Source organism: Arvicanthis niloticus, chromosome 2 (assembly GCF_011762505.2).
Source record: "Arvicanthis niloticus isolate mArvNil1 chromosome 2, mArvNil1.pat.X, whole genome shotgun sequence".
Taxonomy (NCBI): Eukaryota; Metazoa; Chordata; class Mammalia; order Rodentia; family Muridae; genus Arvicanthis; species Arvicanthis niloticus.
In genome coordinates, this window is record NC_047659.1 from 11,692,586 (window position 1) to 11,706,889 (window position 14,304).

The 14,304-nt window shown below is 43.1% G+C and overlaps 1 protein-coding gene across 13 annotated transcripts in view; it reads left to right on the plus strand.

The window, feature by feature from the left end:
• Positions 1-14,304, plus strand: part of Mapkap1 (MAPK associated protein 1) — a 206,516-nt gene that overhangs the window by 105,705 nt on the left and 86,507 nt on the right. For all 13 annotated transcript variants that reach the window (XM_076928551.1, XM_034494897.2, XM_034494902.3 and 10 more), the window contains one exon: positions 8,202-8,311. In XM_076928551.1, the coding sequence (XP_076784666.1) occupies positions 8,202-8,311 (110 nt within the window). The remainder of the gene's footprint in view (positions 1-8,201; positions 8,312-14,304) is intronic.

The following is a 14,304-nucleotide window of genomic DNA, read 5'->3' on the forward strand; positions in this document are numbered from 1 at the left end:
ACCAGTTAGAAGGTAAGAAGCTGGACTGCCTTGGACAGAGAGCATGGCCCAGAGGGTCCCCTAAGGCTGCCTAGACTCTGCCCAAAGGGAATGGTGAGCAGCTTTTTAAAGAGGCATAGCCAGGGTTCCCTCATCTTTTTTTTACGTGGGGACCTTTAAAAGCCTGTAGTTTTTAACTTACCTATCAGACTGTATCTTCAAAATATACCCCAAATGACCGATCCTTTATAAAAAGGACATCATTGGCTAGAAGCCTCTCCTGCTCTTAGGTGGGGTTGCCTTGTGGTCTATAAAATAGAGAGTGGAGGAGGAGGAGAAAAGGCAAACACTTTTCATCTATTTAATTTCTGCCTTTATTCCTTGCAAGCAGTTCATTTTTAAAACCTTTAAGCTGAAGGTCAGAGTGAGAGCAAAGAGTTTGGGATGGGTAGAGCATATAAAAGCAAGATGTGTGTTCTGTGGTCAGGCCTGGCGATCTGGGGAGGGATTACCGGGACCAACTGTGCGTTGTTTCTTTCCATTCTGTTGTGTTAGCAAACATTCTCATTGTCCAGATTGTCCTCATATATGGAAATGGAGCATATGCAGCCTGTTTAATTTTGTATTTGTAAATCTGACTTGATTTCCTTTTTGGCAAAGGCTATTGTCTGGAGGAAAGAAAAGATTTTTCTTTTTGTCTGTTTATAGTGACAGAAATACTGGAACAATTAATAAAGATGGAAAGAATTAATTACATACTTCTAAGAATTTAAAGGTCAGGCAAACCAAGTATGTATGCTTTGTTCACTGGAATGTCCGTCTGTAGAAAGTGTGCCAGGGCATGCCTTATTCATACAGCTGAAACACATATTTTAAATAGCCATCAATTTCCTTCAGTATCCAAAAATGCCAGCTGTTGCTGTAGTGACTGTGCAGCCTAAAAGTTTGGGACTCACATTCTGAGTTAGTACAGTTTATTTCGTGCTGCAGCCCCCCTCAGCTGTGTTCAGTTTCTTGGGTCTCATTTTGATTTCCTCTGCTCTCCCTCAGCTTACGGTGGAGTCTGTCAGCCGCTGCTGTGTACATGTCAGGCTAGTGACTCGTAATGTTTATTAATACAGTGTCAGTCTTGCTGCTGAAACAACCGTGATGCTTCAGAAGGTTGCAGTGGAACGAAGCGTTTGATTTCCAGATCCTGTCTGCACTGCATGGTGAATACGTTCTCACATGTTACACAGTTCACTGACCTGACAGTTATGGAACCCCGCCTGGGACCCCATTTCAGCAGGACATATTCGAACAGAAACAGTTTGCAAAACTTTACACACTTAAACTCCTGCCAAGGCAAACTGTTAGGCACTTGAGTTTGTTATAAATACCCAGTGGCAGTGGTTGGAAGTAGCCCACAGTATGTTTTATATTCTGAACGGAATGTGAATGTCTTTGTGGTTATATAGAGTAGTAAATAATTGAGTTTGATTAGGGAGAGGGACCTCATTATCCCCACCTGTGCCCAGCTGGAAGGGGAGGGTGGAAATGAAGCCATTAGCTGTCTCTCTTACTGGCATCTCAAAGAGCTCAAATACATCTGTGTCTTATTTTCTTTTCTGGCACAATCAGTCGAGCAAGCTAAGCAGGCATGACCAGATTTGGCAAGTCCCAAGGACTCTGGCAAAGATACACAAGGAGAAGGCGGAGGGCAGTCATTTTGGCTTCTCACTGCCCATTAGTCTAGCAAGTTATGTTTTTGGAAAATGTCTGTTTTGAAAAAAAAAAGTACTTTGTCCAATGTCAAATATTGCATGCTTGCACAATGTGCTTTGATCTTTCAAAAAATGCAGTCAGTGCAAGGGGAAGCAAACTGTGGCGTTCATACTAGCATCAGCCCCCTTTGTGGATAAAGTGATACCAGGGCCTCCTGCAATTATTGCAAGGCTTTTTCTTGCTCATATATTTTCATTTTCTACCTTGAAGTGCTGGGGAACGAGCACATGGAAGGGGCCCAGAGCAGGTGGCAGCCAGAGCAGCGCGTCTCCATTGCTGTTGTGAACTGGTCAGGACCAGAGAACAGAGCACTGCTCTTGGCAGCTTTATCCCACCTCTGGAAACTGAACCCATGGGTCATGAAAGCACAGCATCTTCCAGGGTATCTTTAGAAAGGATCTGAGAGCCAGAGTATTTGTAAAACTTTTCCACAGGTTGGTCATTGGTTCCCATCTGGGAAATGTACTGCTCTCTAGAAGTTTCTCCTTGCCCCGAGTCCCCCAGCCTCCAATCTAAGCAACAAAAGTGTTAAAAACACAAGCTTTGGGGTCTAGGAGGTGTAAGGTCCGTCTAGGGTTAAATTGTGGCTCCTGCAAGACTTGTTACTAGCTATAGAATTTATTAACTTAAGGTGTATTTCCAGGCAGGGTCTTAGCCTATCAGTCAGTTTCTTGTTATAAAGTAGCACTGCCTTTCTATGGGGAAGGGAGTATGGGAACAAGTAAGAGCTCGGAACTGTTGTTCTCACTAGTTATATGTTACTCCTTTGTTTGGCTGGTTTTTTGAGACCGGGTCTCACTAGGTAGCCCGAGTTGGCCTGAAACTTGAAGATGCTTAGCCCGCAAGTGCTGAGTTACAGATGTTCGCTACTGCGCCTGAACGTTGTATATCACTTGAAATAAAGACCAGTCAGTGGCTAATATGTTAGTCATCACCTATTAAGTATTATTTGACAGATGTTACTATAAACACTTTTGTGTCCAAGAATTATTATCACCCTATTTTGCCTGTGAGGAAATGGAGTCAGAGTAACTATGTGGTTTACTTCAAACCAGCCATTATTATATCCTACAGCTCTGTGTGCTCTGCTGCCCTTAGGTATTGCTGCCTCTCCACTGACATGATATGGAGCTTGAGACATCTCTCCTGAGAGAGCTCCTCTGACTCTTCTCCTGGGTGTGCTTAGTTAGGTATTACAGGCATGTATTTTTCTCAACATACTTTAATAAGGGTTCAACCTCCCCTCTAGCCTACCACCTACCAAAGGTAGTGGAAAAGAAAGGTTATTAGGATACAGAGAAGTGGACCTGTTTAGAAATAGTTCTTTGGGGAGATTCCAATCTTTGTTGTTCTCAGTCCAGTCCATTAGCACACACCAAACACAAATCAGCAGCTGCAGTCCAGTCCACTTGGCAGACACAGGAAACGTATGGTTTCTTTGGTAAGTTTGTTTTGTCAAAGAACGTTCGCTGAAGCAGACACAAGTGAAAGGATGTTTTGCTGAAGCAAATACAGATGAAAGAATGCATGACGTTAAGAAGGACCCAACAGACAGTGCTGGATTGTATTAGTATGCCTTGCCATTGTTTATTGATCACTGTTTGTCAGGACTCCATACAGAGAAATACACCAAAAACTTCTGGTGGTATGCTGGTGGTTTCTTGCTACTTTTGCGGACTCAGGTTGATTGGCAGAGTGATGTCAGCTAATACAGACTCAAGTACCAAGGCAAGATACATGATGAGGCAAGACACATGATGTTTGGAGGAGTATAAATAGGACTCAACAGACTGTGAGAGGGGCTTGCTTGCATAGCTAGCTTTGCAAGGCTTCTTGGTCTCATGTCTTCACTAATCTTTGCTTCATTGAGAGGGGCATGGCAAAGAACTCCTGCCATCCCTGGTAGTCCTGGTACCTCCTGCTGATTTGGCTGAAGCCTAGCTGCCTGTCTCTGCTAGGTTGTGCCACCATTGCTGATTCATGTTTGCTATCCCAACACTACTGAATTAGACTGCTGGTCTATTTGTGAAGTGTTTTCAGTGGATCAAGCTGCCGCTGCTGACCTGGGAACTGAACTCTGGTTTCTTAACAACACAGATGGGATTTGCTCCAAAGAACCTTTCTGAACAGGTTGCTTCCCCCATATCGTAATAACCTTTCTTTCCACTGCCTCTGGTGAGTGATGAGCTAGAAGGGAGGTTAAAGCATTTAAGAACCATTATTAAAATCAGGCTTGATTAAAAATCTAAGAGTACAGTTTTCGTTTCAAGGTGTGTTGTGTCCCTTTTGTCTGTATAGAAATCAGTCATCTGTAAGCTTCTTTGGCCTTCTCTACCGCAGACTGTACATATGTTAGGGACCATTTGTTAAGTTCTCAGTCCAAAATAGGATGAGTGTGAGTTTTGTCTCAGGAGACTTTCCTGATGCCTCCAGCCTTGTTTCTATGAAATTGTATTCTGCTCTTTTAGGATTAAATGATTGAATGCAGGTTTCTTAACAGATTAAAATAGTACTGGTCACATAGTAACTATTCAATAAGCAGTAGTTGCTACTGTTACTTTTGTGATTGTTAAATGGTGAGTGTATATTATACAGATTTAAAAACTCTTTAATTCTCACTGAATTTTCCCCACAATGTGACTGAGTTTTTATTGCCTGCTGTCTCTCAAAGCCATTAAGTTACACTGCTTCTGAAATTTTTACTCTGTCAATTGGAAAGCTTGAACATTGAACCCAGAATGCTGACCTTCAGGGAGGTTTTGATGCTTGGATCAAAGGCTACTTACTGACAGTGCCCTTAAATGATGCCACCAAGCAGCTCATCACACAGTTTAATGCCCCCAAGCTGCAGTGGGTGCTGAAATCCATTCCATCCCTCCCAGTAAGCAGTCTTTATTGGAGCTAGAGCAAAGAGGGGCTGCGTGAGGCCTCTTCTTTTGGGGTATGACTTGGGCCTGCATTAGGAAACACCTCCCACTGTTTGGCACCCCCAGTGCTAGGAGCCTAGCATCCATTGTGTGACAGTTCTGAAGGGAAGGACCTCATTGCAACATTACATGCACATACTTGTGTATTACAGCATCACACTCACAGGGCACATCACTTGCAGCCTGTGTGCTTTCCTCCCCAATAAACTGCCCTCTCCCTTGGTGTCCAGCTTCTGCCTTGCTCTTCTGTCCAGAGAGTTATGCTTTAGTATGAGGACCTGTGTCTTTATTTCCTGTGTCTCCTGTTACCTTTGGTTTACTTCTTAGAAAAATACTCACTGTCCAGGACTAATGCTAGTGTCAGAACTCTGTGGTAAGTCTGAAGCTGTCACATAACTCTAAAATCCCAGTGCTTTGGAGACTGAGGTAGGAAGGTCTCAAGTTCATTGCCAGTCTGGGCTACATTGCCAGACTATGTCTCTAGCTTCCAACCCCTCTCCCAGAAGCCTCTTTGGTGACTACATGACTTTCACAGGCACTGAGCTGAGCTCCTTGAGTGAGTCACCTCCTTTTAAATGCCTGCCCGTGCATGCGTTCTTCAGCGGCTTAGCAGACTTGATGGGACCCAGCTCTGCGTTGACTGAAGTACTGCTGGCAGCAGTAAGTCAGCTCTCTGCCGTGGAGTTTCATGTTAGACCTGCATAAGAATCCCACAGAGGTGCAAAGGTGGTCGTCATCTCGGCTTGCGTCCCCAGCATGCCCTGTCCTGAGCCCAGAATACAACAGCACACACTCGTGGATGCACGTCCGCATCCCATGCTGCCCACCCTCCCTCCCTCCCTTCCTTCTTTCCTTCCCTTCTTCCTCCCTTCCTTCCTTCACCGTTGTTTTCATTTTCCTCTCATGAACCCTGCTACCCTGGCTTCAGCTCTGAGGCTGTAAAGGAAGATGGAGAGCCGAGTTACCTCAGAATGATCACTATCGTTAACATTCACGGGTGGTTCACTTATCATTCCTGACTGCACAGACATGGCAGCCACGCAGAAGCGTCCGCAGGTGTAGCATGGTGATACATATTACATTGTGCCACAATGGATTTATGTATTCTGTAACAAAAGAAAAGTGTAATGAAAAAATACAGAAGGTGATCCTTTATTCCTCCGCTACACAATTTATCAGTAAGGCCTGTGGAGGGAAGGGCCAGGGATTTCCTCTGCTTGCTTTAACCTTGTCACCCAGGTATGTTTTGGTAAAATGACAGAAAAATACAGACTGGGGATTTTCCTTTGCTTCAAACCTTTTAAAAGGACACTTTGAATTTATGAAATTTCGTCCAGATGTGAGACTGCTGGTTAAGCTTTTACTCTGCTCTTTGCTGAAAAAAGTTGAGCATCCTGGCTTGGAATGATGCTACCAGCCGGTCACAGAACGGAAGCCAGTGCAGCAGTTTATAAACAGGCAACCTTTACCATTGTTTAGATAGCTCCCAGGTGGATAAGAGTTCATGAGGCCTGGGCCAGTACTAGTTTGCAAATCCCCAAGAACTTGTGTTTCCTTTTGGCCCTACTCATCTGTCACCCAACATATTGTCACAGATGGAGGACATACTGACTTCTGAGGAGAAAGCCGGGGAAGGCAGATCTGAGTATGGTTGATTGGCATTTGTTCCAGTACTCACTGGCCTAGTGCCAGAGCAAACACCCGCGAGTTTTTAAATGCACAGGCTCTTTACATTTCAGTACCCTTGCCAAAGTCTCGCTTACAGCAGCTCTCCCAAAATAGAGTTTTTTTTAAAAAGAGCTATTTCTTATTTTGCTTTGATCAGTAAAATAAACTTTTAAAGATTGTTCTGGGATGGGGTCCAGCTTCTGAGGTAAAGAATGGCTGGAGCTCAGGCATGATTCAGTAACAAAGTGTTCAGTAAAATTAGCTTGACAGTTCTCAGGCCTGCTGTTCGATAGCAAGAACCTTCACCAAGCTAAAATGGATGGCTGTGCTGGCCAGAGCAGCATCAGCTTTGTGCTTTTTAACAAATGGAACGTCAGGGATTAAACAGCAAGCTGTCTGGAGAGGAGTGCTGTGGACATGTCTCTGTGTTAGGGAAACAAATTGGGTCCTTGGTTTTGAGATCAGCCCATAGCCCCTGTGGCGAACCAGCCACCTGGATGGGTCTAACCTGGGCTCTAGGCCCCATCCCAGCCTCTTCTGCCATTGGAAAGCTTTTCCAGGGCTTGGCTTTTCTTTCAGATTTCTTGTCAGCATTAAGCTTTGCCATGATTTTTGGCCTTGTTCCCCTTTGAGATTCTTATGGGGAAATGGGAATGTGACCAAACTCCTTGGAGCAATTTTCGTGTTCCAGAGTTGGAAACTTGGTCCCATTTTTTTTACATGAGTTACTCTGAATTAGAGTGTTTTGTTCCAGTGCCCAAAGTGGGGCGTGGGCATATTTTTGTGATACTTGTCACTACAATTAACAGTCTCCTTGAAGTGACAGCTTACCCAGATGATGGGCTACTGGGTGTTTATTTTTTTGTTTTGTTTTTGGATGGGTTTTTGTTGTTGCTTTTGTCATTTGTTTTGGGTTTTTTGTTTGTTTGTTTGTTTGTTTGTTTTGTTTGGGTTTAGCATCCATTTGCTTGTTTATTTGTTTGTGTCTTTGCTGGTTTTTTTTCTTTTTCCTTTTTAGTCTAAATTAATTCTTCTCCAACCTAATTTGACTAGAAGCCTGCAAGCAGTGTTAGTGTTTTGATTTTCATTTATTTTGTTTGATTTTGTAGGAGTAGGTAAAGAAATCATTTATAGTGAAGTGTACACAGATTGTATATTAAAAGCTGAGTGGGATGGGCATGGTGAAGCACAGCTTTAATCCCAGGAGGGAGGCAGAGGCAGGTAGAACTCTCTGAGTTTGAGGCCAGCCTGCTCTATATAGTGAGACCCTGTCTCAAAACAAACTAAGAACAAAAGATGTATGGGCAGACCAGTGTTCTTCTAGACAGCTAAAAAGAGCCTTTTCTTTTTCTCTGTGCCCTGAGGGGCTTATTGTGACAGTAGTCTCTGCCTATAGTGACATGGACCGACATAAATCACACTCAGTTGTCAGTTGTCAGTCTTTGCTGCAGGATTTGGCTTCCAAGCCAAAACTGGGAATCTGGCTTCTTCTGATGCATGCAGACCAGGTTCAATCTACAATGATTTAGAGAAGCCTGCAGCAACCCTGGCCTTGGTTCACTTCAAGCTACTTCTATTAGAATGCCCTCACAAATGCCTGGGAATAGGTGTTTTGTTTTGTTTTGTTTTGTTTTGTTTTGTTTTGTTTTGTTTTACCAAGACAGGGTTTCTCTGTGTAGCCTGGCTGTCCTGGGACTCACTCTGTAGACCAGGCTGCCTGGTTGCTGAGATAAAAGATGTGTACCATCACTGCCTGGCAGAGTTCTCCAAAATATTCACCAGCATTTTCCGTAACATTGTTTTGAACTTTTCCCAGTGGAGTGCAGCTGTAGTGATAACTCTTGTTCTTGTCTTTTCCAACAGAAATGCTGCTCACGGATTCTCCCTTATCCAAGTGGACAACACGAAGGTCACCATGAAGGAGATCTTGCTCAAGGCAGTGAAAAGAAGAAAAGGATCCCAGAAAATTTCAGGTGTGTTAGTTAAATTATACCACGGCCATAGAGGCTTACCAGTTAGTTCAAAGGCTGTGTGTGTGTGTGTGTGTGTGTGTGTGTGTGTGTGTGTGTATTGAGAGAGAGAGAGAGAGAGAGAGAGAGAGAGAGAGAGGGAGAGGGAGATGTCTGGCTACATTGTTTTCATGATTAGCAAGCCTATAGTTTAAATCTTCCTCTGGGCCTCAGAAAGAACTGGGTCAATGGCATATGTCGGACATGTCAGACAAGCATATTCAAATCAGTTACGGGCAGTTCATCATTAATAGTTTGTGGTAAATTAAGACAGAGCTATTTGTGTTTACCATTAGTTAATGTGAACCTGTCTTAAAATCCAAACCAAGGAGTTAGAGACATAGTTTAGTGGCACAATGTTTACCTAGCGTGTGTGTGGTTCTGGCTTTCTTCCCCAGTACCACAGAAATTAAAACAAAACCTTGAGCTTGAACTACTGCTTCTAATTTCATGTTTTCACACAATTTACATGGGAATATTTTCAGTTGCTAGGCTTCAGGATATGGGGGTAGGAGGACATTCTCTTCATTTTTGCTAAATGAGGGCGATTTTACAAAGATGGTTTTAAAAAGATAAATTGTTTGATGTACCGTTCTAGCTATTAATCTCTAACTCCTCATTATCCAGCTTCTTCTAATAGGCTTGTGCTATTAGATATGAGATTTAAAGGACTTAGAATACAAATATTACTAATATTAAGAAAGTTATTTTCAAAAATAATATAAAGATTTATCTATAACAGACTACTATACTAAAAGTCGGCCCATATATGGCAAGTCAAGTGTCATAGCTTTGTAAGTAAAGACATTTCTTAAATACCTTTGAGCTCACCTTTTGGAAAGGAAGGGGACATTGCTTAGCTTGAAGAAAATAGTTGTGTTCTCTTTTTAAGGGGAGGCATATAATCTGTTCCAGATTTAATTAGCTATCTTCAGATGAAAGCTGAAGTTTTAATAAAAGTTAGAAGAGATAACACAGTGAAGGACACGGATGAGCTGTCTCAAGGCCATATTCCAGGGGAACGATAAGAGCTGTAAAAAATGGCAGAGGAGAGCAATTGAATGGAGCAATGAAAATCTGATTCTCATAAAAGAGAGGGAGAGAGAGAGAGATGCTGGTAGGGGCGGTTGTAGATGAGACCTGCTAGCGTCTGCAAGCAATTTGGATGCTTGCCAGGAGTCATTGTTCACCCTCGGCTGTGGCGGCTCCGTCCAGATGTGCCAACTGCACGTTTCGGCTTTTGCCAGCTGACTGCGCCGTTTGATAACCAGCTCTCTGGATGCCCATCACTGGCCGCAGAGATAGAATTAAATGATGATGATCTTCCCACAAGTTGGGAGAGGAAACAATGCATATAAATCTTGATTTCATCTCAGCGTGAGAAGTCTTTATCCATCATCACTCATAATGAACAAGTCGTTAGCTGGGATGAATGGTGCTCGGCTTCTCCAAACACCTCTTTTGTTCATTTTTTGGGTGACTTTTATCTATTGCATGGGGGTCAAACCTCTTTGCATTTAGGGGATGATTGAAGAGGCACAGCCTCTCTATCCCAGGGGAGAGTAGATGTTTGGGGGTTCCAGGTGCCAATCTAATAGCTTTTAAATAGCTTCAGATACTCGAGGGTATTTAATGAGCATTCACTCTGCAGAATCAGGAATCCTCATTCTCTAATTGTTTATATAGTAGTGAGTTTTGTAATACAATTCTCTATATTCTAAAAATGCCTTTTTTGGGTTGTCTAGGAACAAGGTGGAACTTTTTTTAAACCTTCTCAATAGAAATTGTGTTGTCAGTGAATTCTTTTGTTTTTTATTAGACAGTGAAATCCCAACAAACTTACGGGGAGACAGCTGAGCCAGTGTCCTTCCTTCTGTCTGCAGTCATCTCTGTCCACTCTTGTTTGTTTATCTGTGTCTGTCCCCAGCATCCATGTTAATCACCATCCCAGGCATGCACACACACTGGCGTTTGCTTCCTTATGCCCACCTTTGTATATCCACCCTGCCATTTTCATCAGTCTTTGCTGTCTCCTTGGCACAAGCTTGGGATGCTATCCAGAACACAGTGATCTAGATTATTTATTCCTATTCGTACTCCTGAAGCCAGTGGAGATTGATATTTACATGTATTTCTGTCCATCTTTTTAAGTCAAGAAACATTTTAAAATAAACCTTTTTAGTTGTTCTAAAAGTCTGGTCTCAGAAATAGAAGAGTCACCAGCTTGGCAAAGATTTGTTTAGGGTTAGCACAGAAGAGGTGGTGTTCCTGTTGTATTTTGAACTTCGTACTAGGAAATGAGATGCTTTTTAAGGGTGACTAAGGAAAAGAAGAAAAATCCTCTTTAACATAGAGGGGAAGTATATTTACTTAGTGAAAACCATGGTTGCCCACATGTAGTTATGAGATACTTAACTTTTCCCATTAGCCCAGGAACTTGGTTGTGACCTTGGTGGGAAAATATCAAGGTAGAATACTGTGTACATGCTAAGTGAGACTACTGTGTACATGCTAAGTTAGAATACCGTGTACATGCTAAGCTCTGGCCCAGTGACCTGCTCAGGCTTTGCAAGAACTCTGGGTGCACCCTGTGGCTGGGACTGGGTTTGTGTGCTTAACTCTCTCCTCGAACAGCCTTAGCCTGGTGGATCCCACTTGAGCTCAAGTGAGAAGAACTGACACGTGAGACTGAGCAACATGAGCACTGTGGGATATTTGTGTTTTCCCAGTTGTTTACCAGTAGAGGCTGGTCCAGAACGAGGCCTGAGGAACCCTTCAGTTCCTTCCCCACACACCTAGAGTCCCTCAGCTTTCTCTAGCCTGACCATATGCTTCATTTAATAACAGCTAGTGAAGAATTTGAGTGATCTGATTATTAAATAAAGTTGTGAACATGATGACACTCCAGGTACCTCATACTCTTGTTTTTCCTCTGCTACTTACTTAGTTCTTTCTTTCCTTCTTTCTTTCTTCCTTTCATCCTTCCTTTCTTTCTTTTTTTTTTTTTTTAAAGAAAAAAATTAGGTAGTGAGGAAAAAAAACACAAAACCTCAGTTTAAATATATGGCTTTGTTAAAGGAAACCCTTGGGACATTCAAGTAAAATTAGCTTTTTAGGATAGGCTATCATAACCAGTCTTTACTTCTGTAGAGTCTAGACTCTCATTGTTTGTCATTATTTCATCATTTCATCAAGTCATAACTATTGATGAACACTGCAGGGGTTCCTGTTAATATTCATGTCCTTACCTGTAGAACTCTCTTCATGGTGTGTGTTCCAGTCGGGTCTCTGGGAGGATGTGTTTAAATCCTAGTGTTAAATGTCTCTTTAAAGTTTCTAGTGTTTCATATTATCACTGACCTCCTTGAGGTCTGGACTTGCCTCAGTGGCAAGTGCACAGGGCTAAAGCCAACAGTAGACAAAGCTCACTCAATTCTAACATTTGGATGGGAGCGCTCTGACACAGCGGAGATAGATCCTATCAGATCCAGGGATTTAGTCAGTAAAGTCTAACTTGTCCTTTAGTGAGTAAAGGCCTGTGGCAGTTTCTCCCTTTGTCAGGGTCACCCTGATGACTGTGACCTTGAGCTTGTCACTATTTTGTTTACTCTTGTTGTGGCCTTAACACTGCTGTCTACCAGCTGTCAACAGCCTCCTGCAGCATGCTGGTGTGACGGAGGAAGGAGATGCTGAGAAGTGGAAACACATCATTTCAGATTCACACTGACACAGACACACAAGTGCTTCCAATCCATAAGAGGAAGACTTAGGAGTAGAATTTGGCCAGCAGAGTAGAGGTCTGTGTGACTCTGATTCTGTAGGCATCCTCACTGTGAATGAGGCAGTTTTTCTGTTATCTGCTGAAAGGAACAGAAAAGCATGCTGACTTTTCCTTAACGACCTCTTTGTTGCATTTTGAAATGTAGACATACTTTTTTAGTTTGAGGGTTTATATATATATATATATATATATATATATATATATATATATATGTTTTTACAGTATTAATGGCCTTTTGATGTTTCTGCTTGTCTGAGAATATTTCACCTAGAGAAGTGTTGGCTCCTCCTTGTCCTCTTTGCTGAGAGCCAGAGGCAGTGCATGCCCAATAGTTCTCAGTGCTTCACTCACTGCTTCTCAAGCAGCCTTCCCTGCTGTGCATGTGCTGGGAGGGGACAATGGTGGTGGAAGTAAGTGGCAGCCATGGACCTTGCAGGGGATTCCATGTGACAGACAGATGACTGGGTCTTGAGTTCCCCATTAGACATTCATGTGTAGCCTGCATGCTGACCCAGAGTGCACTGGTAACTGTATTATATATTCGTCTATTCATCACACTTCCCCTGTTCATTAGACCCGGCCTGAGTGCAAGGAGACAGTGGCACAACAAAACACTTGCCAAGGATACCCTTATACTGTAGAGGGAAAGGAGACATAAGGGGTAGAGAGTAAAAAGAACAGAGGCAGAGGAGATGACTACACCACACAGGAAGGTGCTCAGGGAATTCCCCTTTCCTAAGAAATAGACATTTGAGCAGAGACCTTCATGTGTATACCATAAAGACTTGAGTAGGGAGGGCAATCTCTGTGAAAAGAACATTCCAGTATACTATGCTGTTTGACTGACTTAACAGAAACTACAGTAAGATCAACCCTAAGAGACATGCAGCAGGGGCTCACACAGTCACCAGCACCACCATGCACCTAGTCACAGAGCCATACTCCAGCACCAAGCTCCCCATGCCATGACGTTAGTGAGACAGGTGAGTTTCACCTATGGAACATGTCTCAACTCTGTCCTGTCACTGTGACTTTTCATCTGGAACACTGCACGAGCCCCTGATTGGCTTCTCTGCCACTGCTCTTAGCACTTGCAGCCTGTGGTATACACAACCACCAGAGACACCTTGTAAACTGTGAATGTGATCATAGCTGCTCCAAATCCTTTGAGGACAACTATCTGCATTCAGAATAAAATCCAAACTCATAGTCATTGTGAGATACACCAAGGCTCAAAGAAAGGAAAGGACACAGAGATGGGGAATTAGTAGGGAAGGAAGTCCAGAGGATGACACTCTGACAGTTCCAGGTCCGCCAGTGACCTCAGCAAGGGAGAGGGCAATGTCAGAGCCTGTGTCCTCAGTCACAGAAGGCCTCACATTCATGCCAGACATGCTCAGAAAGTTGAATATAAATGAATGTGCTATTTATCAGGGGTGTCTTAGGGGCATTTGTGACAGGAAGGAGTTGGTCTTTGCAGATGCAGGATCTTTCTTTCGTTGGGGCAGGGAGCCAAGAGCTCTTGCCCCATGCGTCTTTGTGGACTTACAGATACCACCACACTTAAGTTGCACAAGCACTTGGTGGGTGGGGGGGGTTACAAATACCAAATACCATGTCAGAAAAATGAAGAGACAGGGAAACACGGCACTCTGTGGCATCGGGAGCTGTATAATCAGAACCTTCCAGGCCTCACTTTCCGGGAAGCTAGTTACCCAGATTTCTACAGCAAGTAAATGGCAAACCTAAATTAGAGCCCAGGCTTCTTTGACCTCAAACCCCATACTCTTTTTATTTGTACCATGTTGCTTATTAGAACCCTAATGGGAGAACAAATTTAAAATTCTGTAAACAGAACTGTTCATTGATTGTGAGATCGGAATGCACTAGGGAAGAGCAGCATTTAGAGGAACCCCGTGGTGAAGCTCAACATAAAGCCAGGAATTCTTTTTGTAATTGCACAGTTTGTCTATATTGGTGTCAGTTCTAATGTTTTATGTCTAGCTTTCTTAAAGCAACATACACCTGGCCTGGACTGCCCTATTATAAAGGGAAAACTTGGTCTGGGGATGTGGCTCGGTGATAGAACACTTACCGGGACTATGTAAGGCCCTGCATACCATCCTCAGTACCACAAGAGGCAGGACACATCTGTGTAGTAGAGTCAAGTTTTTAA